Below are 26,758 nucleotides of genomic sequence, written 5' to 3'. Positions count from 1 at the left end.
TTTTCAGCGCCACACTGCCTAACTAGGAGATAGTTTCTTGGGCCCCCTGAATGTGAGGAGGGTACGGGGGAAACATAAACGGGTAATCTTTTATTCTCCTGAAACACCACCACCGGAAGGACCTGAGGAAAACCCGAGAGGCCTACGAGACGTAGGGACTTTTGTGCTCCTGCAGCGAGTCCTCGGGTTGGCCGGGGGCTGCGCGCGCCGCGGAGTCCGCCTGCCGGGCCTAGGAGGCTTTAGCCCCGGGGCACGGTCGGTCCGAGCCTCTCCGGGGATTGGGGGGGCGGGGAGGATGTGGGGAGCCCCGGGACCGCCGGCCGAGGGCCAGAGGAAGAATGAGGCGGAGTCAGGTGCCCAGGCTGGGAGGCCAAGGGTGCGCCGCGCCCGCCGGCCCCCTCGCGCAGCCTCCGGCATCGCGGCTGGGCTGCAGGCCGCGCCCGCTCTTCAGCCCCGCCGCCGGGGAGGGGTTTCTTGGGACGAGCCGGCCCCTTTCATCCAGGAAGTGAAAGCGACGTCGGGGTCAATGAAAACAAACGGGGAGCCCGGGGGGAAGGAAGGCGGGCGAGGAGGAGGGAGCGCCGGGGCGCGGGAGGGAACAGCCGTGGGGTGGAAGCGCGAGCGGGAGGCCGGTTGCGGTCGTGATCTTGCCGCCGCCGCCGCCGCCGCCGCGGCTCGCCCGGGGATGTCTGAGCCCGCGCCTCGCTGCCCTCGAGCTCCACGCGGCGGCAGCCGTCCCGGCCTCTAAGGGCCGCCACGTCCCGGCGGCGCGCGCAGGCTGAGGGCGGCTCGGTGCCGGCGGGGTTGCCCGGGGAGGGCCCGGGCGGGCCGGGAGGGGCTGCCCAAGCTCCGCGCCTACCCCAGCACCGCGGCCGGCGCCCGGCCAGGAGGATGCGCGGCGCCGGGCTCTGAAGCATGGAGGGGGTTCTGTACAAGTGGACCAACTATCTCACAGGTCAGAGGGCTCGCGTGCTCCGAGGGCGGCCGGGAGAGGCCGGGTGCTTGGGCGGGTTTAGGGGGGAAGGCTGCGGAAAAGACCGTTCAGGGGCCCCTCCCTCTGCCTGGCCTGCGGTGACCCTCGCAGGGAGCCGGCCCCTTCTGCTTCCGAGGCTAATCCCTAGCTGAGTCCCGCGTTAGATCTGGCGTCTGTAGGGGACCGTTCGAGACTGCGCACCTTCCTGAGGGTGGGAAGTGCGCTTGACCACTTTTTTGCCCCTGTAATAATACTTGTTTCCTCCTGTAGCTTCCGGAACAATTCCCAGTTACTCTGCCCGTGGTGCTGTCTCCATCCTTATTCACACTTAATTCGGCATTTTGCTAATAACTGAGTTGTCAGGGTATAGGAATAGAATGGACCTTGTAAGATCAAGATTTAATTTTAAGAAATCTTTTTTGTATTTTTAATTTCCTTAGCAACACGGTTTACTTTAAAAGTTCTCTCCTTGAAGTTGTTCAGCATAGAAAGCATGGTTTTCTGGGAAATCGTCCCCAGATAACCATTCTCTTAAGAGGTGGTTGTCAATGAGATATCTTTATATTTTGGAATTCAGGTAAGTGTGTGAGAAATAGTGGAAGACAGTGCAACACACACAAGTGGAAAAGGCAGGTCAGCATCACCCATGAAGTGGGTTGAAAGGAAAGACTCTGAAGAGCTTTGTGTTTCTGTAGAAATGAGAGGCCAGCTGGGAAGGGTCTTTTTCCATGACACCAACAGCCTGGCTTATTAAAAGAGACTTAATTCTGAGTTGCAGTCCCATCTCTGCCATCATCCAACAGTAAAGACAAGTCACTTACTCTCTCAAGATCTCAGTCTGGGAAGGCCAGGATGAGCAGTTAGTTTATCCTGAAGGGGTCTTCCAACTTCAGAATTCTATGATTTCACCACATTAGATGAAAGGAAATGAGTTTAAAATAAGATTAAATAACAATCATTTCTTGTTCCAGTGTAATAGGAAAATCTTGATTTGCTACCCATTTATTTACTCTGCTCAAAGTACTGAACCCCCGGGGTGCCTGGGTGGCTCAGTCGGTTAAGCGGCTGACTTCGGCTCGGGTCATGATCTCGCAGTCTGTGAGTTCGAGCCCCGCATCAGGCTCTGTGCTGACAGCTCAGAGCCTGGAGCCTGTTTCAATTCTGTGTCTCCCTCTCTCTGACCCTCCCCCATTTATGCTCTGTCTCTCTCTGTGTCAAAAATAAATAAACGTTAAAAAAAAATTAAAAAAAAAAAAGTACTGAACCCCTTTGTAACTGCATAGTACACTCAATTTGTGTCCACCTGACCTTGTGCAAAATCTGCACATAAACTCTTTAAGGCATAAGCATTGAGCTACAGTTGCCCCTTCCTTCCTTCCCTTTTTTTTTTTTTTTTTGATTAATTGGAATGCTAAAGCCCAATTTATAGCAGCAAATGCTTTAACACTTGTATGCATGCGTGCTTTATTTTGCTCACATTAAAATGTCAGTTTGTTTCTGTAAATGATATGTTTTAGCAGGAAACATTTAAAAACGAGGTAAATATTTTTTCTTAAGCATTTCGTTTGGGCAGTTGTGAGAGCAGTTATGCTGTTTAGTTGAGATATGGTATTAACTTTAAAGACAGTAGTTTCTATGCTTTGATATGCAAATGATCATCTCATGGCACACATTCATAAGCATAGTGTCCACAGTGTCTTGGGAGGAACCACTTATGCCTGCAATAGAGCAATTGGTGATTACTGAGATGAGTCATAATTTATTCCTGGAGCATACTGTGGTCTTGGTGGCCATCTTTCTTATCTCCTCTGGCACTGAGCACTATAGCCACTTGTGCGCTTAACGCTTTTAGTCTTTGCAGAGCGTTTAAGTAAACTGCTAGTATGTGTTGTAGGAGCTTGCTGCAATGAAATCTTTTGTTTGGAAGAATTCAAATTTAAATTTGACTCAGTGGGATCCTGATTTTTAATTTTAGTACATCTTAGGTCAGAAGAATGAGCAGCTGTTTGTACTGGATGATCTTGAAGGAACCTTTCAGTTTCATGACAGTGTTCTTTGAGAATCCTTTGTAGAGAACAAGGATTTCAGTAACATTTGGTAGTTTGAGATAAAAAGAAAGTGTTTTTTTTTTTTTTTTTAAAGAATGCCTATGCCTATCTTTTTCACAGATATAGCCCTCTGTTATATAAATGTGTGAATCAGTTAGAGATTGTTTTAATTAAATATTTCTTCAAAAATGTGTGTAGAGATAACTTTCTTATTTAATCATGGTCACCTTTCAAGTTGCTACAAATTGTTTAAAAATTTTTTTTAAATGTTTATTTATTTTTGAGAGAGAGAGAGAGAGAGACAGAGTGCAAGTGGGGTAGGGGCAGAGAGAGAAGGGGACACAGAATCCGAAGCAGGCTCCAGGCTCCAAACTGTTGTCAGCCCAGAGCCTGACACGGAGCTGGAACTCACATACTGAGAGATTATGACCTGAGCCAAAGTTGGAGGCTTAACAGACAGACTGAGCCACCCAGGCACCCCTAAGTTGCTACAAATTCTAAATAAGTCATTTTGCTCATTATTTGTTTTAAAGAGATACTGAATCACAATAATACAGGCTTATAGAATCCCAATTTGTCTTATAGGCACATAGGACCTCGGGTGGTGTGGAGTGCACTTTTACCACCCTGCTTATAATTTGTTTGCCAAGGTGAATTAGTGTTTGGAAAGATAATGTTTTCATCATTTCTATGCATGCTGGTATACAAAATACTCTCATGGATATATTGCATATCTTTACTGTCATGGATAACATGCAATATCTCACTTTTCTGGTATTTAATCACTTGAGAAATACATTTTGTTTTAGCACCTGTTATGTGCCAGACACCATTCTAGGTGCTGGGAATGCAATGACAAACAAGATAAAGTTCATGTACCAAAAGAACTTACCTTTTAATTTGCTAGGCCTCATTAGGGGTATAGTGTTTCATAATAAGAATTTTCCAAGTATTTAAAACTTGTTTTAATTATTTTGGGTATCCGTCTTTCTGAACTGTATTATGACATTCCCTGTTGTGAAATTTAACCTTTTTATGATGACTCCGTGCTGTCATTTCAAAAGTATTACAGGAAAAGCCTTTGAGGAGATAAGTCCTGGGTCTTATCAGTGTGTAAGAATGATTCTCCCATCTGCCACTGTTCTGGCACTATTTGGCCCTTGAAAAACCGAATTGATTAAGCAGATAGTGGGCTACATCTAATGTGACCAGGCTGAATTATGATTTAATAGTTACAGAAAGAACAAGGACAGTCACACTGCCTTCAGTGAGGCACCCTGGTCATGGTCACTGTGTTATTAATCAGTGAACTGTTGTAAATCAGTAGCATGCTTGATAAGATTTTAGGGAACACTGAGTTTGGCTTGCAAGGGTGGCAGTTGAACTCTGAGGAAAGCCATCAACCTCATCCTCATCTTTGCCTGAGAGCCAAGTCTATGATAGTTGTGTAATCTAGTCACTGAATAAACACAAATGAAACGAATGATTGCAGTTTCTAGCATTTCGGCCGGAGTTGGGCAACAGCAGTACAAGGAGAGAGGTATTAGGGGGAATGCAGGCTCTCACTATAGTATGCATCTTCTGTGGAAGAGACTACATTCAGCACCCACTTGTGCAAGGGAATTTGCCTAGGCAACTTGTAAGAGATGGGAAAGTTGCATTGCAGAATTAGAGGGCTGAGTGGCACCTGGGAGGTCACCTTTTTCAATCCACTCATTTTTGAGACTGGGAATTTTTTATATTTATTAAAGTGAAAAGATTGGTTTCAGCTTATCTAAAGAGTTAGAATAAAGCGGGGCTAGAATCCATGTCTTTTAACATTACATCAAAAACCCAACTCTGTTCCCTTCAGGAAAAGGGCAGTCATGTTGCATCCAGTATAGGTTATTATTGAGCATGAGTCTCATGGGTTGTTAATGAGAAGGTTGTGAACCAGATTAAAGGTATTACTCCCTATATTTATGCTGATCTATAGATTTCTCCAGAAATCTTTCCCAACAAAGTGGGATTGATGCAAGAACAATTTCAGCAAGACTTGGCCATTAGAAATTTCATTGTCAGGGGGCGCCTGGGTGGCTCAGTCGGTTGAGCGCTGACTTCGGCTCAGGTCACGATCTCGCGGTCCGTGAGTTCGAGCCCCGCATCGGGCCCCTGTGCTGACAGCTCAGAGCCCGGAGCCTGTTTCGGATTCTGTGTCTCCCTCTCTCTGACCCTCCCCCATTCATGCTCTGTCTCTCTCTGTCTCAAAAATAAATAAACGTTAAAAAAAAAAAGTTAAAAAAAATAAAAAAAAAAAAGAAATTTCATTGTCAGAATGTCACCTTAGAGCCAAGAAAACATGGATGGCAAATTTTGAAGTCATACTTTTCTCTGTGATTAAAGTAATTTCTTACCAATCTTCTGTTATTTATAATCTTTGCAGGTTGGCAGCCACGTTGGTTTGTTTTAGATAATGGAATCCTGTCCTACTATGATTCACAAGATGATGTTTGCAAAGGGAGCAAAGGAAGTATAAAGATGGCAGTTTGTGAAATTAAAGGTAAGTGAGTGCATGGAATTAGAGAAATTTGAAGTTAGGTAAGGAAAGCATTCTTCACTACAATCCAAAAAGAGGAAAAAAAGCATTTCTAGTCAGGTAGGGATCTTCTAATGCTGTTTATTTCCTTAGCAATTAAGAGTGGCACTTAACATTGTTAAGCACAGTTGGGTTTTTTTTTTTTTCCCCTCCTATTGAAACTCAAAATCTTAGGGTTAGTTTTCTAATTTGGACCTGAAAAACAATTTTTGTGGTTGCTACTTCAGCGTCCTTATGGAGTCCACAAGTGTTCTCTTTTATACTCATTTTAAAATAAAGGTATTGCAAAGATAGGAAGCTGAGCTTTAAAGGTGATGAGGTGCGGGGCCTGGCTGGCTCAGTCAGTAGAACATGAGACTCTTGATCTCAGGATCATGAGTTCAAGCCCCACGTTGGGCATGGAGCTTATTTGAGGAAAAAAAAAAGTTGAAGATTGTAGAGAGATGGGGCCTAAAGGTGCGGTGACGAGAATTGGAAGCAGGGGGCTAAGACTCTCCGGGAGCCGAAGCACCGGTCCCCTGGCTCGAGCCTCTTTTATTTTTTGCAGTTTGTCTGATAACAGCGAGCACATACAACATAGTATTTGGCATCTGGACAGGTCATGCACCTGCAGTGTATTCCATACTGGGTCATGAGTACATCTAGCACCAGACAAAACAGTCTTATCCCTGGCCTGGCGCCCATATGATGTCCTTCTGGAGAGACGAGCAGTCCCAGCAGCTTTCTGTTCCTTGCTTTCACTTCCTTGCTGCTCTGTCCCTTTCCTTCAGGACATTCTTACAGTGCCTCCAGCTTCTTCTTCTCCAACAAAAGGTGATCAGGCAGGCTCTGCAGGGTTTTGCTAAATGAGTCAGTTTTGCTAAAACATGAAGTCAAAGGCATAAAACTCTGGTTCTTTGTTGAATCGGAGATCAGCTCTTCTGGGTGATAGAGATGTTTTCCTTTTCTTTCAAAAGAGAAGAACTAAAGCAATAGGTCATGCTGTAATTTTCATGAAAGAAGGTTTCATGGACCATTGATTCATTTGTATATGTGGTTGGGTTGTGTGGGGTGGAGGTAGGCAGGGGAGATCAGACAAAATGATAATGAAAAGTACTAAGTTCTTCAGAGAATTGAAGGAAAAACTAAAGCACTAGAGGAGCCAATATCAAGCACCTACAGGCCTTTTTCATTTCTCCTCTGTATCTTGAATACTTGTCCTTCATGATGGGTACTTCCTTTGACATGGTGAGCGCTTGGTCACAGCTGTCAAACACTTGAGAGTAATCTTAATGCTCTGTGCATTTTCTTATTTAGATTAAAGCAAAGCAGCAGCTAGTGCATTATCTTATATTTTCCAGGGCCGGATTGCTAGTTTGGTGTAGTTTTGTGGTAGTTCTTAGTACGATTTAGCTATGGAGACAAAATAGAATTTTTCTTTGCTGCACATCTAATTCTTCACATTCGTTTAGGGTTCTTTCCACAGCAGTGATTTATAACTTGGGGTAGATAAGTGTCATCCAGGGAGCTTTCTCCAAAATGCACATAGCTGCCATGTGATTGTAACATGCCCCCTTTAGCTGAGAATTAGTACTGTTCTAATGGAAGGAAGTCATGGCTATCTAAGATACAGAAACACTTCAGCCTAATGTATTGTTATTGCATCGTCCCTGAAATATGTGAGGCATAGTTTTGTTGTTTATCTTAGACAAAAGTACTGAAATGTATACCAATTAAGTATTGGCTTTCCAGGTACTCAGTTTTATGTATTTATTTTTAATTGCACCATCATCCCCCATAACTCTTTAGAACTCCTATTTTAGAATTGCCTTATAAACCAGTTTATAAATCACACAAGAAAAGCACAAAGTATGAGTTTTTATTTTTTTAAAAATTGATGGTTTTATCTCATTTTATTCCCCAGATTTGATTCCAAATGATATTTGGTGAGAGTCAGAAATCAAACTACACAGTTCAAAGATTTGCCACCCTTGAGGATATTTAAAAGACTGTTAGTGGCAGAATCCTAAGGCACTTGTAAAATGTTTCAAGATGTGGCAGAATTTTTACTGTTGTTGTTTGTTTGAAGTAATCATTCTATTCAAGAATAAAATACAGAAAAGGGAGCAAATCTTAAATATTCAGTTTGAAGAATGTTTACAAAGTACACACACTTGTGTCACTATCAAGCAGATTAAGAATTAGAATGTTGTCAGCCTTTCGGATACAGGGATATTGTCATGTTTCCTCAGCCATTAATCCCTTTAAAAAGTAACCATTAATTTGACTTTTATCACCATAGATAAATATTGCCTACTTTTGAATTTTTATAGATGGAATAAATCAGTATTTTCTTTTGTGTTGGCTCCTTTCACTCAACATTGTGAAATTCATCCATGTTGTTCTGTGTAATAGTAGTTCAATCATTCTTACTGATCTGTAGTATTTCTGATGTTATAAATATCCCACAACTTGCCTATTCAGTCTAGTATTGATGTGTATTTTTTTTGTTTTTTTTTTTTTGCTTTTTTCTATTTGGGATTATAATGAGTAAGTAAAGCTGCTATAAATATTCTTATTATATTTCTTTTGCTGAACATACATATGCATTTCTATTCAGTATATATCTGGAAGTGGAATGGAATTGCTGAGGCATTGATACTCATACTTTTAGCTTTAACAGAATTAAGGAGAAAATTATTCTTTTTTTTTTTTTTTTTTTTTTTTAATTTTTTTCAACGTTTTTTATTTATTTTTGGGACAGAGAGAGACAGAGCATGAACGGGGGAGGGGCAGAGAGAGAGGGAGACACAGAATCAGAAACAGGCTCCAGGCTCCGAGCCATCAGCCCAGAGCCTGACGCGGGGCTCGAACTCACGGACCGCGAGATCGTGACCTGGCTGAAGTCGGACGCTTAACCGACTGCGCCACCCGGGCGCCCCAAGGAGAAAATTATTCTTGACACTTGCTAATAAGGCTGACTTTATTCAAGTCTCTCATGATAGGTATAGGGACTACTGCACTGGGGCTTTGTAGTAGGGGAGAGAGATTGGGCTCAACTCCAAAAATGATAAAGAAAAGTGGGAATTTGCAGCCAAGCAGTAGAGTGGGGGGATTGGTGGATGGAAAATTACTAAGAGGAAACATGAGGGATTAGGGGGCATTCTGGGTAAACAGATTCTTGCTGAAGGCAGGCCAGATATTACCTGGGGGATGTTGGGGCTAGAGGAATTTTTTTGGATATTGAGGGTAATCATATATTGAAGGTGGAGGATTCTGGCTAAACTGACTTAGCAGAGTTCTTACTAAGATTGGACTCTACAAGGACAGAGATGGAAGCCCAAGGTCGGGCATAGTCAAGCAGAGGGCTCAGAGGAGCCTGACTGAAGTTTGATCAAGGAGAGAATCTTTGTCACAGGTAATGCCAAACTGTTTACCAAAGTAGTTGTATCAGTTTATTCTTGAACTAGCAGAATATGAGTGTTCCAGTTGCTTTGCATCCTTGCCAAAACTTGCATTATCATTTTTAAAATTGTGAATATTTTTAGTGTATATGTTGGTATCTGATGGTGGTTTTAACTTGTATTTCTTCAATAACTAATGATGAATAGTTTTTCAGGTATTAATTAGCCATTTGAATGTCCTCTTCTTTTGAAGTGTCCTTTCTAGACTTTGGCCTAATTTCTAAATTGGGCTGTCATCTTTCATGTTGTTTGTGGGAAGTCCAAATGTGTGTGTATGTGTGTGTGTGTGTGTGTGTGTGTGTGTATACATATATATATATATGTACACTATATATATATTCCAAATATATGTATATATATATTTTCCAAGTATATGTATATATGTATGTGTATATGTATATATATATATATATGCACACACACACACACATGTTTGGACTTCCCACAACATGAAAGATGACAGCCCAATTTAGAAATTAGGCCAAAGACTAGAGATACATATATATTTTCCAAATATATATATATATATATATATATATATTTGTATATATATATGTGTGTATATTTATGTAGTTAGTCCAAATGAGTCTTTGTATTGTATCTTCTTCCACTTTGTAGGTTGCATTTTCTTTCTGTTAAAGGTATCTTTTGATAAGCAGAAGTTATTAATTTCAATAAAGTCCAGTTTTTCAATATTTTTAATTAGAACTTTTTATGTCCCGCTTAGGAAATCTTTTTTCTTCTTGAAGGCTTATTGTTTTACCTTTTATATTTAAGTCTGTATTAGGTCTGTGATTGACTTAAAATTTATTTTTATATATGGTATCAGCAGGGGTTAAGATTCATTTTTTTCTCATAGGGATATTCAGTTGACTGAGTATCAATTATTGAAAATATCAACCTTTCACCTACTGCACTGTAGGAACATCTTTGTCACAAAGCAAGTGACCATGTACATTGGGTCCTTTTCTGGACTGTCTTTTGTTTCATGGGACTATTTCTCTATCCTTGTGCCATTATCACACTGTCTAAATTTCTTTAGCTTTATACTTCTTAAGTATTTGATGGTCTAAGTCTTCTAACTTTGTTTTTTTTCAGGATTGTCTTGGCCATTATTGGCTCTTTGCATTTCCTTAACACATTTTAGAATCTGCTTGTAAATTTCCACAACTGTCTGCTGGAATTATGATTGGAATTATATTGAATCTATATATCAATTTGGGAAGAATAGTATTCTTGACAGTGTTGAGTCTTCTGATCTACTAACATGGTGTATTTGTATATTTAATTAGGTTTTTAATTTCAGTAATTTTTTACAGTTTTGCATATAGAGTTCTTGTCCATTTTATCTTGAGAACTTGATGTTTGGGGAGTCTTGTTCTTAAGTTTGTTGTCTTAGGTGACTACTTTGTAGGGGACACTCTTGGTTAACACATCAATTTTGGTATGTTTAAAAAGGAGTCATCTTATTTTCATTTGTAGCAGCATCATTGGCAATTAGAGCTTTGTTTTCTTTTAAGGTTGTTATTGATACTTTCACTAGTATTAACAAGCAGCAAAAAAAGTTACTCTTGGGGCCTTGGGATTTCAGTAATTTTATCCTGGCTTGGAAATCTTTGCACCCATCATTGATTGTTGCATGTTTGTATATTTCACTATCTACCTCTAAGAATGGCCTTTCTAAATAGAATAATAAGCTAGCAAAGCTTTTGTGGCACTTATTTGCCATAGTACATCTGGTCAATATTTTTGGTAATTAATCATGTAAATTAGGGCTTCTGCCAGACTTGCAGAGCCCCTGATAATTTGGCTCAACTCAGCTTGTCCATTTGTGAATATTATTACCATGTAATATAACACAAGGCTTTATTTACTCCTGATACCCTCAGTACATATTATGTTTATTTCCTCATCTAGGCCTTTTTTAATGCAGTTTTTCTCTTAACTAAATCCTACTATTGTCAAATCCTTCTTCATGAAGACTTATTTCCCACCTCCTCTCACTTTCTCCCATCTTAATTACACATGAAGTCACTGTACCAAAGAGTTCATCATTTAGGTGTTTTGATTATTTTTGTTGTGTCAGTTTGTTTCCTTGGTTAAATTGTCAGCTCTGTTAGAGCAAAGACTCCTTTCTTTCTCCCCTTGTGTCTTCCCCCTCTACCAGCACTTCTCTGAGCTGAGTGAATACTTCTTGATTAAGGACAGTGTAACACAAATTTATTCTTACAACAAAGATTGAGGATTGGCTCAGTATAATTCTTGGTTAGTTTTCTTTTGTCAGAGTATCAAGGTGGGGGGTGGTTTAGGAGAGGAGGAGGAGGAGGGGGGTGGGAAAGAGGAGAAGGTCTCCAAAATACTCACACTTTCTAGGTGATTGTGATGTGCCCCTTAGTTGAGGGCTGCTGTTTTAATGGAAGGTGGCCATAGGTACCATTTATTCATTTATTTATTGTGCTGCTTCTGTATGCTAGGCACTATCCTAGGCTTGGAGGATACTAAGACGTAGAGTCTGTTTTCAAAGAAATCAGTAAAAAAATGTGTGGTAAGTGTGACAGTGCGTGTGTATTTAAAGTAGTATAGGCAGCCCCAAGAGAGGGAGTTTTTAGTTTTCATTGCTGTTTTCTCTTCCTCTTGCCATCACCACTTTAGCACCTCTGCCAGCCATGAGTAGATGTGAGAAGGTGGTTTTGAGGGTGCCACTAGATAGCCCTTTAGGGAAAGTCAATGCCTGCATCTTGAATCTCAGTTTCTTGTTGTAGGTGTCTGTAACATCTAATACTGCGTAAGAGTGATTGTTTGATTCTCCCCAAATTACTTAAGTTCATGACTGTATTTCTCCTGTGTTTATCATCATAGTCCATTCAGCAGACAACACAAGAATGGAATTAATCATTCCAGGAGAGCAGCATTTCTACATGAAGGCAGTGAATGCAGCTGAAAGACAGAGGTGGCTGGTTGCTCTGGGGAGCTCCAAAGCTTGTTTGACTGATACTAGGACTAAAAAAGAAAAAGGTAACTATACATTTTTCTTTGGTGGTGAGAATGTTTTCTTAAACATAAATGTTAATTGTCTTGTCTACTTTTAGGAAACTAGCCTCAAGAAATATCAGAAATGTAGATGAAGATTTACATGCATGACATTCATCATAGTAAAAAAACTTGTAAACAATGCAAAGATTTAAATTTAGGGGAATGGTTCAGTCACCTCTAGCCTGGAATAAGCTGCTATGTAGCCAGTAAAATGTTTACAAGGAATTTTAATAATGTGAGAAAATGCCCAGTGTTAAATGATAATTGTAGAAAAGCAGGATTCAAAATTACATATCCATTCATTGGCCAGCTCAGGAAAGATCTATGAAATCAGTCAAGTTGTTACCTTTGGAAAGGTAATTTGTGAGAAGGAGACTCACTTTTTATCGTATATACCCTTTGGTACCTTTGACTTTACCATGTTCATATATTGCCGACTCCAAAGGATTAAACAGAAATCAAAAGCAAAGTAAATAATTTATGGTATTAGTTCAACCGTATGCAGATACAGTGCAAAAATAATAAAATAATTTATGTCTTGGCAGTGAGTTTGCGGTTGTTTTGATTTTTCTTTTCTATATTTTTTTTTGATTTTCTGAAAGTTTTCATTGAGTGTATATTACTTTTTATAATTAAAAAATGATAGAAGTTATTTAGATTAGTGACAAAGACTGAATTATGGGTATTGAAAAATGAAGGTCCTGAATTGAATTTATAATCCTTGAAAAACATATGAAAGAACATCATGCATAGAGTATGGCTACAGGTAGGATAAGAAGGAATGGAAATTCATAATAGCCAAAAGATAAAAACAACCCAAATGGACATAGACAAAGAAATAGGTGAACAAAATGTAGTATTATACATACAATGGAATATTATTCAGGCTTTAAAAGGAAGGGAATTGAGACACATGCTACAATGTGGGTGAATCTTAAAAGATAAGTGAAATAAGCCAGTCACAAAAGGACAAATACTGTATGATTGTACTTACTAGCATACCTAGAGTAGTCAGAGTCACAGAGACAGAAAGTAGAGTAATGGTTGAAGGGGCTAGGGTGTGGGCAAGAAGACAGAGTTCTGGAGATGGATGATGGTGTGGTGATTGTAGGACAATGTGAATGTACTTAATGTCACTGAACTATACACTTAAAAATGGTTAAAACAGTAAATTTCATTACATATTTTGCACTATAATTGAAAGAAAAGAGGGAATGGACTTAAATTTGAGTAGAACCTAATTTAGGTTAGGTCAAATAAGCAGATAGAGCTTGTTTGGTCCACTGTGGCCAGAGTTGCTTTGTGGCTAGTATCACTAGCCACTGACTAGTGGCTCAGGGAATATGGAAAAATGCCAGGATCTGCTACGTGTATTTTTCCTTACTTCTGCTGTTTATATTTCTAGTTTAGAATGAATTGAATGGTTAAGATTATGGCTGGATGTTTAGTGTGTCTGGATGTATTAAATAAAAGAAAGTAAGCTCTTAATAAGACAATTATGAAAACAATATAATGTGAGAATGAAGTTATGAAAGGAACAGAAGAAAGCAGATGTTTAATACAATAGTTTTAATGACATAAAAATTAAAAACTTCTCTGCGTTAAAAGGTACAATAAAGAAAGCTGAAAGAGAGCAGATAGAACTGGAAACATACTTGCAGTATACAGGACAGGGGAAAGATTGCTATCTTTAGTGTGTAAGAACTTTTATAGATTATTAATTTATATATTATTAAGAGAAAAACTGAACATCAAAATTGGGAAAATATGTAAAGGACAGAATAGACAATTTCCAAAAGAAGAAATATAAAGCACTTTTCAAATGAAGAATGAGTAATGGAATGGAAATGTCCTGTATAAAACATCCAGTGGTCATCATCTTGCATCTGGAAATTAATCTACCTAAGCTTCATGTCAGACATATGACTTCCATTTTTTCCCCAATTATTTGAAGAGAGGGTATTTCCTCAATATCCTTGTATCTGTTTCCAAGGGCCCACACCTCTTAAGCTATAGGTATTTATATCTATTCATATAGGTATTTATTATCTATTGCATTACTTTTAAATGATTCCATTTTGTTTTATTGCTGAAACAATATGAAAACAATCTGACTGAATGTTTATATATATTCCTTTCAGAGATAAGTGAAACCAGTGAATCTCTGAAAACCAAAATGTCTGAACTTCGTCTCTACTGTGACCTCCTAATGCAGCAAGTTCATACCATCCAAGAATTTGTTCACCATGATGAGAATCATTCACCTCCCAGTGTAGAGGTATACAAAGATGATCCCTTCATGTCTGATTATGCTTTGTAATACACTGGTGGGTGAGGTTCTTCTCATAAGGTGGCAGAGAAGCATTTTCAAAATGAGCTATTTTTAGCTCTTCTGGGCAATCCCTACTCCAGACTCTGGAAATCTCTAGGATCTTCTAGATTGTATCTGTGCAACCAGAGTAAAGCAGGAAGCAGCACACTGCCCCAGGGAATCAAGGCTTATTTAATCAAGGGAATCAGCCAATCTGATAATTTGGAGGTTGGGGTGGGGAAGAAGCATTCCAGGCTTTGTTCTCTGGGCTAGCTGTATGAATCATTGGACAGCTGCTCTTCTCTTTCTTTTTGTGACGAGGTCCCAGTTTCTATGACTCAGAGTTGATAACTTAGCTTTGTCAAATAACTTTTTAAAAAAGTCCTTCTCAGAACAGTAATGCAGTAATCAAATTTCGAATTTGTGGGACCTGGCTATGAAATAGGTTCACACTTTCTGATAAAGGAGGACCAGCAGGCCCTACTGTTCTCTGGGTGAAAAGCAAGCATGGTTCCCAGTCACCTTTTACCTAACTTAGGAGAAACGGGACAAGAAATGTTCCTACTTCTGTGGCCTTCTCCTGGTGGGGAACAATCTTATGTGAGGTCATATTTAGTTGTAGGTACATTAGACCCTCAGGGCACTCACTGTTTCACCACAAGCTCTCTGGAGGTGGGTTCCCTCACATTTGCTCCAGCGGCTCAGTGACAATATCAAGGACCTGGTCTTGCTCCAGCCTTCCACTCTGCCATTCTTGGTGTGTTGGATTTGCCCCCTTAAGTGCAAGGCCAAGGTCATACAGAGGCAGGAGGCAGTGGGGTAACCAGGGTGGAAAGAGACTTTCTTAACTTGCTGTCCTGGGCTTTTATCTGGGAACAAAAGTCCCAGAAACTCCTTAACAGACTTCTCATCTTTTTTTGTCTGGGTCAGTGGAAATTAAGAAATCTCAATATTTGACAGAGGGTCATGGAATAGCCATGAGTGGCTTCCACCAGTCTGTATTCATCCCCCAGGGTCAGGACACATTGCTGTCATTAAAAAAAAAAAAAAAAATGGAGTTTTTATTCTACCATGGAAGAAGTAGGAGAATGGGTTTGGAGTAGATATGAATTGTGCTTGCCACTTAGTAATGCTCAGGGTGTTCTGCTGTGACCACCTTCAGAATTTTGATACTTAGAAAATTACTGTTTAGGTTAGGTTTATCTAAGATAAATTTTTGGATATAGTTTTTCAATATGATATTTGGTTTAAATGCAAAATTTATTTTTTCATGGAATCTAATTTCATACACTGTTTGTCTGATAGACATTTCTTATTCATATATTGCTTTAATTTTCTAAGGTAGTATATTTTAAATAGATTTGCACGTAACCTAGTAAGTTGTCTGTTGTAGGTAATGTTTAGTTACGTGATTATAATGTGCTGCATGATTCCATATAATTGTGGTTGAATCTGTTCAACTCAGTGTGTAATTTTTCAGAACATGAATGAAGCCTCTTCTCTGCTTAGTGCCACATGTAATACATTCATCACAACGCTTGAGGAATGTGTGAAGATAGCGAATGCCAAGTTTAAACCTGAGATGTTTCAGCTGTCCCATCCGGATCCCTTGGTTTCCCCTGTGTCGCCTTCTCCTGTTCAAATGGTTGGAACTTGTTTTTCTTCCAGTGATGTTGCATTTTTGTTTTTGTTTTTGTTTTTAAGGATGGAAACTGGCAGTGGGAGGGAAATGGTCAACAGATAGAATATTCTGTATTGGAGCCTCTTAGCTCTGTGGGCTCAGCATGTGCCAAGGTCCTGTCCTTTTCCCTTGGAGGGACTGTGCCATTTACCCCAGAGTGCCAGAAATATATTATAATGCTCTGTGGGTGTTCTGACACAGAAAAGGTTGGGGACACTGCTCTACTCGGTAAAAACATCACAATGGGGTGATGTTTTACTCACAAAGGAATAAAATTAAGCAGATCTTTAAAGGAGCTTGACAGGGGTTTGAAAGAACATGTTACAGGGAAAACAGTATTTTATAGTCCATATTTGGACTTGAGCCCTCTGAGTAGGCAAGTTACTTAATTTCTCTGGACCTCATTTTCTTCATCTATAAAATAAAAGGTCTTCTCCATCAGCAGGTCATTGCAAAGGAGCTGATCTGTGTAATGCAGGTGCTTCATGTCAGTTTCTTTCCTTGTGATTGCTCTGAACGATTACCCTTTGCCAGGGGTGGTGAACTCCTTGTCCTTTCCAAGTTAATAAACTTGCCCAGGCAAGCTGTAGGGAACTCATAGGTGAGAGTCTGATGAGACTTTACATTTCTTTCATGCAAGTGTTTTCGGGAGCCTTTTATAGAAGGAACAATGCCACTTGGCTACTACTTTAGCAATTACCTGAAGGCATATTTGTTAGAAGAAGGAATTGGGTACAACTCATTCCGAGGTTCTCTTAACCACGCCAGCCAATTTAGTTATATGAGATTTAGTAAAGATTATTACCTATGTTTATTTAGATCATCATTTTCTTTTTAAAAAAAAATTTTTTTTTAATGTTTATTTATTTTTGAGAGAGACAGAGAAAGAATGTGAGTGGGTTAGGGGCAGAGAGAGAGGGAGGCACAGAATCCAAAGCAGGCTCCAGGCTCTGAGCTGTCAGCACAGAGCCTGATGCGGAGCTTGAACTCACAAGCTGTGAGATCATGACCTGAGCCGAAGTCGGATGCTCAACCGACTGAGCCACCCAGGCGCCCCTAGATCATCGTTTTCTAATCAATGTATGATGGGCTAATAATGTCCTCTGAGAAAGGTATACTATGAAAATGAGTTTTATGGGCAGATTAGTTTGGGAAGTTCTAAATGAATTGGGTCTGTCATTGGACATCTTAGAATCTCTTTTATGATAATGTGTATTATGAATCTCTGAGAAGGAGAGGTGGTGTGCATTGTTTCTGAAATTTATTTGACAAGTGAACCCTTCCTGTGTATTTTTAAATAACAGCTCACAATACTGTGGTGTTCAGTAGAACATTTTGACAATATTGCCTTATAACACAACTGTAGATACGTTATGAACTGTGAGATAACCTGTATGGTTGAATAACAAGAAAAGGTCTTTTGAGGTGGGTGTATATATAACACTGTGTTCCTGAAGTTGATATATAAGGTGTCAAATACAGACTTCACTACAAATACTACTATGTTTGACCTTATAGAATCAAATGCAATAAAGCCACCTTAAAACTGCCTGTTTTTGTACTGAATTTCTGAGGAAAATGCCTTCTGTTATAAATGCTCCATAGTCCAGAGAGGTCATATGTGTATTTTATGCATAAGAAGCAATGATAACTGTTTCTTTTAAACCAAAACTTTTTATCAGTAGCAATGTTATAGGAAATCCAATAGGTTAATCTAAAAAATACTGGTTAGAGGCTGTTTATTTTTCCTTGCTTTGCCATTTTACTTCATACATAAAGCAAAAGTTGTGGCTTATGAGAATTAGTTCTGGAGACACAGATGGAAAAAAAGGTCAGTCTTTGTGGAAAAATATATATATTTTTAATAATATGAGTAAATGGGAAATAAACCTGAAAGATTTGAGAATTCTAAAACTATTTAAACTGATTGTTAAACTACTTTATGTAGCTAATATCACTGTGTCCCTCTTAGAATAAATTTGCATTCAGTCTTATTTCAGGTCATAATGGAAGTTCAGAAAATCATCATTTTGACTCCAGACTGAGTGATAATTGTAGTGGGGATATCATTGGATTAGTAATCCCGAAGGGAGTGACTTCTGTTAAAGGAGATGTTAATGTCCATTTGTATCTTAATGTCAATCATATTAGATGTTCTGGACTACAAAATGGGTTGGTCATATCTGTTATCATTTCAGCTGGGATTTCTCAGAGCTATTGTTGGCTTACGTTACAAATACAGCAGCCACTTATTTACATAACAGACTTTAGACTTGGACTGGTAAGACCCTTGAGCCCCTGCATATAAATATAAAAGCAACCTGTAGTATAAACTGTGCTTTTCTGCTACCTTGCTAAACATTGAAATAATCTGTTTTAATTGGTGGTCTCTTTCTATTTTTTTGGTGGAGTCATTGGATCTTTTAAATTGTGTTTAGTATTTGTCATATTTATTAACACTCTGCTCATTCAGGTTTTTTAATTTTTAAAATGTATGTTTTAGAGTCTTATTTGAGACTTAGGGTTCTTCTGAGTTCTTAAAAGACTCAGATTATTAATGCTATCTTCCACAAAAACCACACTTTAGAACATCTGTGTAACAGCTACCTGAATAGTGAATTACAAAGAGAAGCTTTGCTACCAGCCTCTTTTCCTGGCCTTTAAGAAAAAGAGAGAGGAAGATATTTATTAGAATACTTTCTGGCTTGCTAGATACTGCTTTAAATAGTATGATTTTTTTGGATTAGTTATATATTTTAAAAATATTTTTATATACATGCACTCACATATGCACACATATATATGATATATATATTATGTATATAATGTAAAATTTGGTTTTTAGTATTGAGAAAAGAATCTAGCATGTTTTTGATAGGTGTTGAGAAAGATTCCAATTAATGGTTATTAGGGACAAAGCTTGACATTGTGCTAATAGTGTTGCTTGAGTCTGTAAAAAATAAATATCTTGGCTAGTCATCTTTTTTTCGGAGTAAATTTGTGTTAATTATGATAATGATAATAAATTAGAGCTGTATTATTCTACTTCACATACTAATTATGCTTATTTTATTTTAAATTTCTAGATGAAGCGTTCTGTCAGCCACCCTGGTTCTTGCAGTTCAGAGAGGTAAAATAATCTTTTCTTTTAACCAAGTACTCTCAGAAATTTACCTACTTAGGGAAATTCTTTGGGCCTTTAACGTGAAGTAGTGTGGAATGGAAACTCTTTTTGAGCAGAGCTTGGTTCTGATTTGCTCAGCATTATATCTCTTAGTTACTAGTTTAGGGCCTGGTCCTAGTAGGTAGTCAGTGAAGATAAAAATGAGTGGATGAATTAACCAGCAAGGTAAGCATCTTGCCGACTATTGTACCTTTTTTAGATGTTTGAAATTATATCAAATGATGGTAAAAAAATCCAGTTTTGAGGTGAGCTTAGACTCACTTTACTACAGCTTTTTATAGTCACATATTCATGCTGATCTGTTGTTTAAGAATTAAAGATCTTAACTGAAAAGAGAGAAAAACCAATTGATATTTTAAAGTATATATGCATATGAACACATTAAGACATTTGCCTTCTAGATAGATCTCACCAATATCCCAGGTTATTAAAATGTTCATTATCTTAGTAGATAATAGTCTTTCAAGTTGCCCTAGTTGTCATATTTGGTTCTTCGGAAAATGATGAAATTGTAGTGACATTAGCTTTATTTCTCTATGTTAAGAATAACTGCCAGGGCACCTGGGTGGCTCAGTCAGTTAAGTGTCCCGACTTTGAATCATATCATGATCTTGCAGTTCGTGGGATCCAGCCCCGCGTTGGTCTCTGTGCTGAAGCTTGGAGCCTGGAGCTTGCTTCAGATTCTGTGTCTCCCTCTCTCTCTGCCCCTCCCTCATTCTCTCTCTCTCTCTCGTTCTGTCTCTCTCAAAAATAAATAAACATTAAAAAAAAATAAAAAAAAAAGAGTAAGTGCGGCACCTAGGTGGCCCCAGTTGGTTAAGCATCTGACTTTTGGTTTCTGCTCAGGTCATGATCTCACACTCATTAGTTTAAGACCCATATCAGGCTCTGCACTGATAGTGTAGAGCCTGCTTGGGATATTCTCTCTTTTCCTCCCTCTCTGACCCTCATGCTCATGCTCTCTCAAAAAACAAAAAACAAACTAACAAAAATCTTAAAATAACTGTTAACTGAGCCCTTACTGTTGTTTTGTCACTGCCCCCCCACCCTCCCATGATTATGTAATCTGTGATTGGACTATTATGTGCACAGAGTCCAGTGATGAATATATGTATCCAGTCCTGTCAGGGAATAAAGAGTTTCACTAGCTGAATTTTCCAGAAAAACAGAAGCTTGATTCCTTTTATAAACTTTCATTTTTATGATAGAAATTTTTCTGAACTGTATTTTATCTTTTCTACCTAATTAGATAAAATATAATTAGATTTAAAAAATTTTTTTTTTCGTAATGAATCAAGATTATCATTAAGAACAGTAATGTTGGGTTTTTTTTTTTTTTTTTTTAATTTTTTTTTTTCAACGTTTTTTATTTATTTTTGGGACAGAGAGAGACAGAGCATGAACGGGGGAGGGGCAGTGAGAGAGGGAGACACAGAATCGGAAACAGGCTCCAGGCTCCGAGCCATCAGCCCAGAGCCCGACGCGGGGCTCGAACTCACGGACCGCGAGATCGTGACCTGGCTGAAGTCGGACGCTCAACCGACTGCGCCACCCAGGCGCCCCAGTAATGTTGGGTTTTTATACAGTGGTAGTCAAGGTGCTGTTGAGTGGTGGTGGTTTATTTCTATATTAAATATTTTAGATTGACTTGTCTACTTTTCTGATTTTCTAGACTGTTTTTTAAAATAGTTTTTACGGCCTCCATTTGGCACATTTATTTGTTCTTGCTGCTGTCAGTGAGTTGACCTCTAGCATGTTCCTAACCTACTTGCCCACCCCCTTCATTCTGCTGTTTTTGATGATATGGATTGACACTAGATTCATGCACTTGTGTAGGTCATAACTTCTAGTTTTCAAACATTTGTTAACCATCTGGTATATCTAATGTCTTGGTGGACCCTTCTCTATAAAAGAAGTTGCTTCATGGTTCCCCCTTTCCATTTAATTCGGCTCAGAGGCCATATTCTTCAGGTTACCGGCTGGATTGTGAATGATTTGACTTGCCTGTGGTGTGACCTTTGAAGGAGTCAAATGTTGCTAAAATAGAACTTTGGGCGTAAAAATAGTTCTCTTTCATTTGAATAAGTCATGTAAAACTCCAGGTAAGTTCAGGGTGTTATCATTTGTTTAAGGCCTTATGATGCAATGCTTTTTATTTAATTTGCAGGAATAGCCACTCTGTAAAAGAACCAATATCTACACTTCACCGACTCTCCCAGCGACGCCGAAGAACCTACTCAGATACAGACTCTTGTAATGATACTCCTCTTGAAGACCCAGACAGTAAGTTAAATGGGCCCTCTCTCTTTCTTTGGCTTATTCCCCCAAATTGTGGTGGGACTCTATGTGTGTTGTAGTCAATGAAGGACACTGACAGTGAACACTGTCTTTTCCCTTTGGATTAATTCCTTAATTCAGAGCCAGGCAAATAGCACACAATCAACAGAAGCTCATAATATCCTCCTACAGACACCTTTATTATTAACTAAGAAGTGCTGAGTAACTGTGTAAATGCCATATCTTAGATTAATATGTATAACATCAAACTGTTTTCTTCCCACTATATTTTAGTAATCTCTTAGTAATGTTCTACTCCCACTATATTTACATTAAAAAAGCATTTTAGAACAAAGCATCAATTGTGGTTGGGATTCTAGGGGAAAATAAAGGCAAGTTCTGAGTGCAGAGAAAAAAAAAATCGGTATTATTACTTAAATAATTTGAAATGGCCAAGGAAAATAATTTTTTCTGGTGGTGGTGGTGAATTATGGTAGCATTTATTCCTATGCCCTTTTCTCCTTTTTTCTTTAAAGAGCAGCATCCTGTGATTGAATACTTTAGGCAAGGTTTTATGATTTAGGTTAAAATTTATTTTTCTCTTCCAAGAAAAAGCTTTGAAAATGTGTCAGAATGTCTAGTTAGACAGTAGTGACCATGATTTCCAGCGAACACAAATAGAGTCTTATTATTACAGCTCTATTAATATACTTTTGCTTTTCAGGGTCTTTACTATTGCCCATGAAGCATGTGTGATGGAAATTACATAGAGTTCCTATTTGGGGGGCAGGTTGTGTTCCAGGAGTTTGTAAGTCTGTTGTTGGGAACAGATTTTATTTCCCTTGTGGAAATGGTGTGATAAGTGGTGTTTAGATTCTTTAGGTTGTCTAGAAGAGCTCAGCTAATTCACGTTGATTTAGATAGAATTGTTTCACTGAACCAGAAGGTTAAACAGGTTTAATTAGAGGAGAATGTAGAGTTCACGAAAGTGGTGGAGGTTGGAGAGGGCCTACTGCCCATTTTCAGATTTTTAGGAGTTGATGGCATCTTTTTTTTTTTTAAGTCCATTTTCTTCACAGAACTATTTATTGACATAGAGGACTACTCTACACTCATTGCCATTTTTAACTCAAGTTGAGAAAATGGGTAAAAGAAATGAAGGAAGGAAAATGGGTGAGGGTGGGAAGGGGAAGGGAGAAAGTAACTTTCCTGGGCCAATTTAGTACAACTTGAAAGAGATAAGAGGAAGAGGGTTAGGGGTTAGGTGTGGGAAGAAAAATTACTGGGGGCAGGTAATGTATATTCTAATATACCTTGTTCTTTCTGCCTTGTATACATGACCCTTTTAATCTAGAGCCCATGAAAGAGCTCTATATGCTGCCTTGTACTTTTCTCTGGATGCTGCTCTTTTTTTACTTTATGGGGATCATTTTCATTTGTGACAGTGAAAATTTTTTTAAAGCTAGCCATTTTTCTTTGCTTTCTTTTTAAGCACGCTGGTTTTGAATTTTTTTTTTAGTGTATTTATTTATGAGAGACAGACAGAGAGCAAGCTTGTGGGGGAGGGGCAGAAGGAGAGGGAGAGAGACAATCCCAAGCAAGCACCATGCTAAGTGCAGAGCCTGAAGCAGGGCTCAGTCTCATAATTGTGAGATTATGACCTGAGCCAAAAATCGAGGTGGATGCTTAACAGACTGAGCCAGCCAGGCACCCCTTAATTTTTTTTTTTTTTTTTTTTTTTTAAGTAGGCTGCATGCCCAATGTGGGACTTGAACTCATGACCCTGAGATCAAGAGTCGCATGCCCTACCGACTGAGTCAGCCGGGCACCCCTGGTTTTGAATTTTTGAAAATAATTTTTATAAGTTCTGAGTATGCATGCCTTATTCCATGTAGCATTCCCCTAGTTAGCTGCTAAGGAGTGTAACAAAAGTAGTCACACATATCTGCACAAACATACACACATGCATACATATTTATATACATACATGTGTCTCAGTTCTCTAGAACTTTTTTTAAATTGGGAAGTGTAGCCTAGGTCAGGAGTTTTATCCTTAGGTTTCCTTCTATTTATCCTAAAGTTTAGTGTCTCAGTTAGTTGACAGAGCAGAAACTGAATTCCTGTTCTTCTTTACAAAGTGCATGTTTTACAGTTGGGTGGTCTTAGTCCGAAGCCTTTATCCCCAAATATTCTTTTCCTTGAGAGATAAAACTGCTTCTATTATTTATTAACTGGATTTTTAAAAATTATAGAAGTAATAAATGTTTATGGTAAATTCAAATAAATATGTACATATAAAAGTGCAATTGTTTTGCAACAGGGCCATGCCAGTGCGTTTAACTGTATTCAGTCAGAACTGCAATGATAGTTCTGTCAGCTGCATTCCAAGTGGAGATATGGGACCTTTCAGTGTGAAATACCTTGTCAGCTCTGCTCAGAAAGTCTTGTGGTAAAGAGAGCAAACCTGAATTAGTCCTAGTTCTGTTACCAGTTGGGTAATCTTGGGTTAGGCATGTAACCTTTTTGGGTCTTTTTTTTTTTTTTTTTTTTTAACCCTAGAACACAAGGAGGATACGGACAGCATTAAAACAAATCAGGCCTGAAAAGCAATAGTTAGCTAAGAAAGACTACATTCAGTTCAGCACATGTTTATTGACTGCCCGTTACATGCCAACCGTGGTTCTAGCAGTGAACAAAACCGTCTCTGCTTCAGATAGCTTCATAAGTTATTTTGTTAACTCCGAAGCTTCTCCTTATGACTGCCAATCGTGGGAAAGTTAGATTTTTCTCTATTCAACAGTCAACCAAAAAATTAGTAGGAAGCTGAAGGAATTTCATGTCCCTGAGTAGGAAATTTAAAATTGTTTTTTTCGTAGAGAACTGGAGTTATATTGATAGGCTGTTTAACCTTTTAATTTATCTCTGAATAGGACCTGTTCACTGTTCAAGAAATACACTTAATGGAGATTTGGCATCAGCAACCATTCCTGAGGAAAGCAGACTTATGGCCAAAAAAAAATCTGAATCGGAAGATCCTCTTCCATCCTTCTCTTCCTGAGGAAATGGAAGTGTCCAACTTCCTCTAAGTATTGCTATGCAAAAGCTGCTGTAATTAAACTATGTTCTAGGGAGTAGTTTTTCCCTTAGGATTTCTCTGCACTTTATAGAATACTGTAAAACAAACAAACAAAAAAACAACCCACATACCTTTGAAGTGTATTTTATCTTTATATAGTTTATTTGCAAGAGTATTTTCCTAATAACTTCACAGTATGAATGTGCATCTTTTTTTTTTTTTTTTTTTTTAAACAAATGATGGTGTAACATTTTGACATCCATAAGGACAAATGTAGATATTTTTCTAAAAAACTGTGAGGGACTGACAGCTTAGTCAGGGTGTATTGTAGCTTATAAACATGAAATCTTATAAACATAAGGTTTCAGTTTGATAGACGTGTGATATATGTAACTTGTGCCATGGACCAAATGGTCACTTTACCCCAGCTAAAAATGAGTTACGATAGCAGCTTGATGGTGATTCTATTGTATTCTTTTAAGCAAAAGGAGACATTTAATATTCCAAATATTTTTAGCCCAAATACCGTGACACATTGAGGATTTTTTAAAAACCAGACTGTGCTGTCCTTCATATGTGAAGTTGACACTACTGATTTGTCAGTACCAAATGTTGGGTTAAAGTATTTAACTTTTATTTATTTATTTTTCTGTTGCATCAAAAAATGATTGCATCCTGACTTTTATGACCTACCAAATTTAAGATGTGTATACATTTGTTATTTACATTGTTCTAGAAAAGAGGTTAATGTTGTAGTGACCTTGCTCACTTACACCAGAGAAATAAACGCCTTTCAATGGAAGAGGATTTTAGTGCTTTTTTCCTGAAATAGACATTAAGCTGCTGTTGTAAGGTATTAATGTTTGCAGCTCTTTAGACTATCTAGAGACATTTTTTATTTATGACTATTTATACAAAAAAGGAATTCTGTCAAAGTGACCACTCTACATCACTTGAGAATGGCATTATTTAATTAAAGAACAAATAGCATTTTTTGGTAGTGCCTGTCCATACCTATTGTCAGTGTTTGCCTTGTAAACTGTTTTTTTAAAAAAATTCACTTTGGAGTGATGGTTTTGTCCAAGGTCTTGGATGAGGAGCACTTTAAAACAAACTGGTTTGGTGTTTTTAAGTTAATCACATGTTTAATAAATATATGGTTTTTGCATTCAAACGTATCATATAATACATTGTATTTTTTACATTGTTGATATTCTGTCTGATCTTTATCAAGTGCTATTAGTATTCTTCATTGCTTTGATTTTGTTTGTATATTTGGACCGCCTAGTGAATACACAAATGAGGCATATTTTTAGTTTTGTTGCCTATGAGCTTAGAATAGTGTGGCCTGTTTCACTTTAAATTTCTCTTGTAGGTTTATGTGGGAAGTTTTTTTAAACAGTTAATATTTGGTATTTACTTCACTAAAATAAATCTGTAATTGTAAGTTTAAAATGGACACAATCTAAATACATTAATATGCATTTAGATAAACTGTATGCTGCTTAAAAGTATTTGTGACTTTAAGTAGCACACAGGTCATTAGGCTAGATTAAGTGGAATTTTTCCATTCGTATGTTGTACTTCATATGTCAAATTTGAGAAAAGTTTAATAATGTAGTAAGTTTCATGTTGAGTGAGTAATCAGACTTTTTCCTTTTTTTTGTGGTAGTAAGAATTTGCATAGTGACTAGATAATGAAAGTCAAGGTGCTACTGATAGGGAGTTTTTCAGGTAGGTACTTTTTTTGAACCAGTAGGTTTATAATGAAAATACTATAACAAGCTTTTGAACTCATAGGAAACAAATCCATTTTTTTATTGCTTTATCCAAAAAGATGAGTTCCTGAACAGTTTTCTGTAAATATTTTTTAAAATAAAATACTATCATTTCTGGTTTGTATCATTTTTTCCCCCTTGAAACAGGTGCTTTGAACAGGTGTGCCATATTCCTAAGTATGGCTTTTATTGTTACTGGGACCTGCTTTTTTCCCTTAGGAACCAACACATTTGTGAAATCATTTTTTTGGGAGGAGTATAAATGTTTTGAATTATATCTAGGTTTTGATTAGTGAATTGATAGCATGAAGCAATCGATAAAGCTTCAGTGAACCTTGCATTTTGAGGAGCCCTGTGTATGTTCAAGTGTGCCTGACTT

The 26,758-nt window shown here is 38.2% G+C and overlaps 1 protein-coding gene across 1 annotated transcript; it reads left to right on the top strand.

The window, feature by feature from the left end:
* Positions 1-559: 559 nt before the first annotated feature.
* On the top strand, positions 560-26,494 carry PLEKHA3 (pleckstrin homology domain containing A3). The gene is made up of 8 exons (XM_019460847.2): positions 560-955; positions 5,444-5,560; positions 11,899-12,054; positions 14,214-14,350; positions 15,864-16,028; positions 19,151-19,194; positions 21,416-21,531; positions 24,456-26,494. The coding sequence occupies exons 1-8, from the start codon at positions 916-918 to the stop codon at positions 24,581-24,583; spliced, it is 903 nt and encodes a 300-aa protein (XP_019316392.2). The 5' UTR covers positions 560-915; the 3' UTR covers positions 24,584-26,494.
* The last annotated feature ends 264 nt before the right edge of the window (positions 26,495-26,758 follow it).

This window comes from Panthera pardus, unplaced genomic scaffold (assembly GCF_024362965.1).
Source record: "Panthera pardus isolate Hobbes unplaced genomic scaffold, ASM2436296v1 HiC_scaffold_10, whole genome shotgun sequence".
Classification (NCBI taxonomy): domain Eukaryota; kingdom Metazoa; phylum Chordata; class Mammalia; order Carnivora; family Felidae; genus Panthera; species Panthera pardus.
Note: the sequence above shows the minus strand (reverse complement) of the source record. Positions and strands in the feature narration are given on the sequence as shown.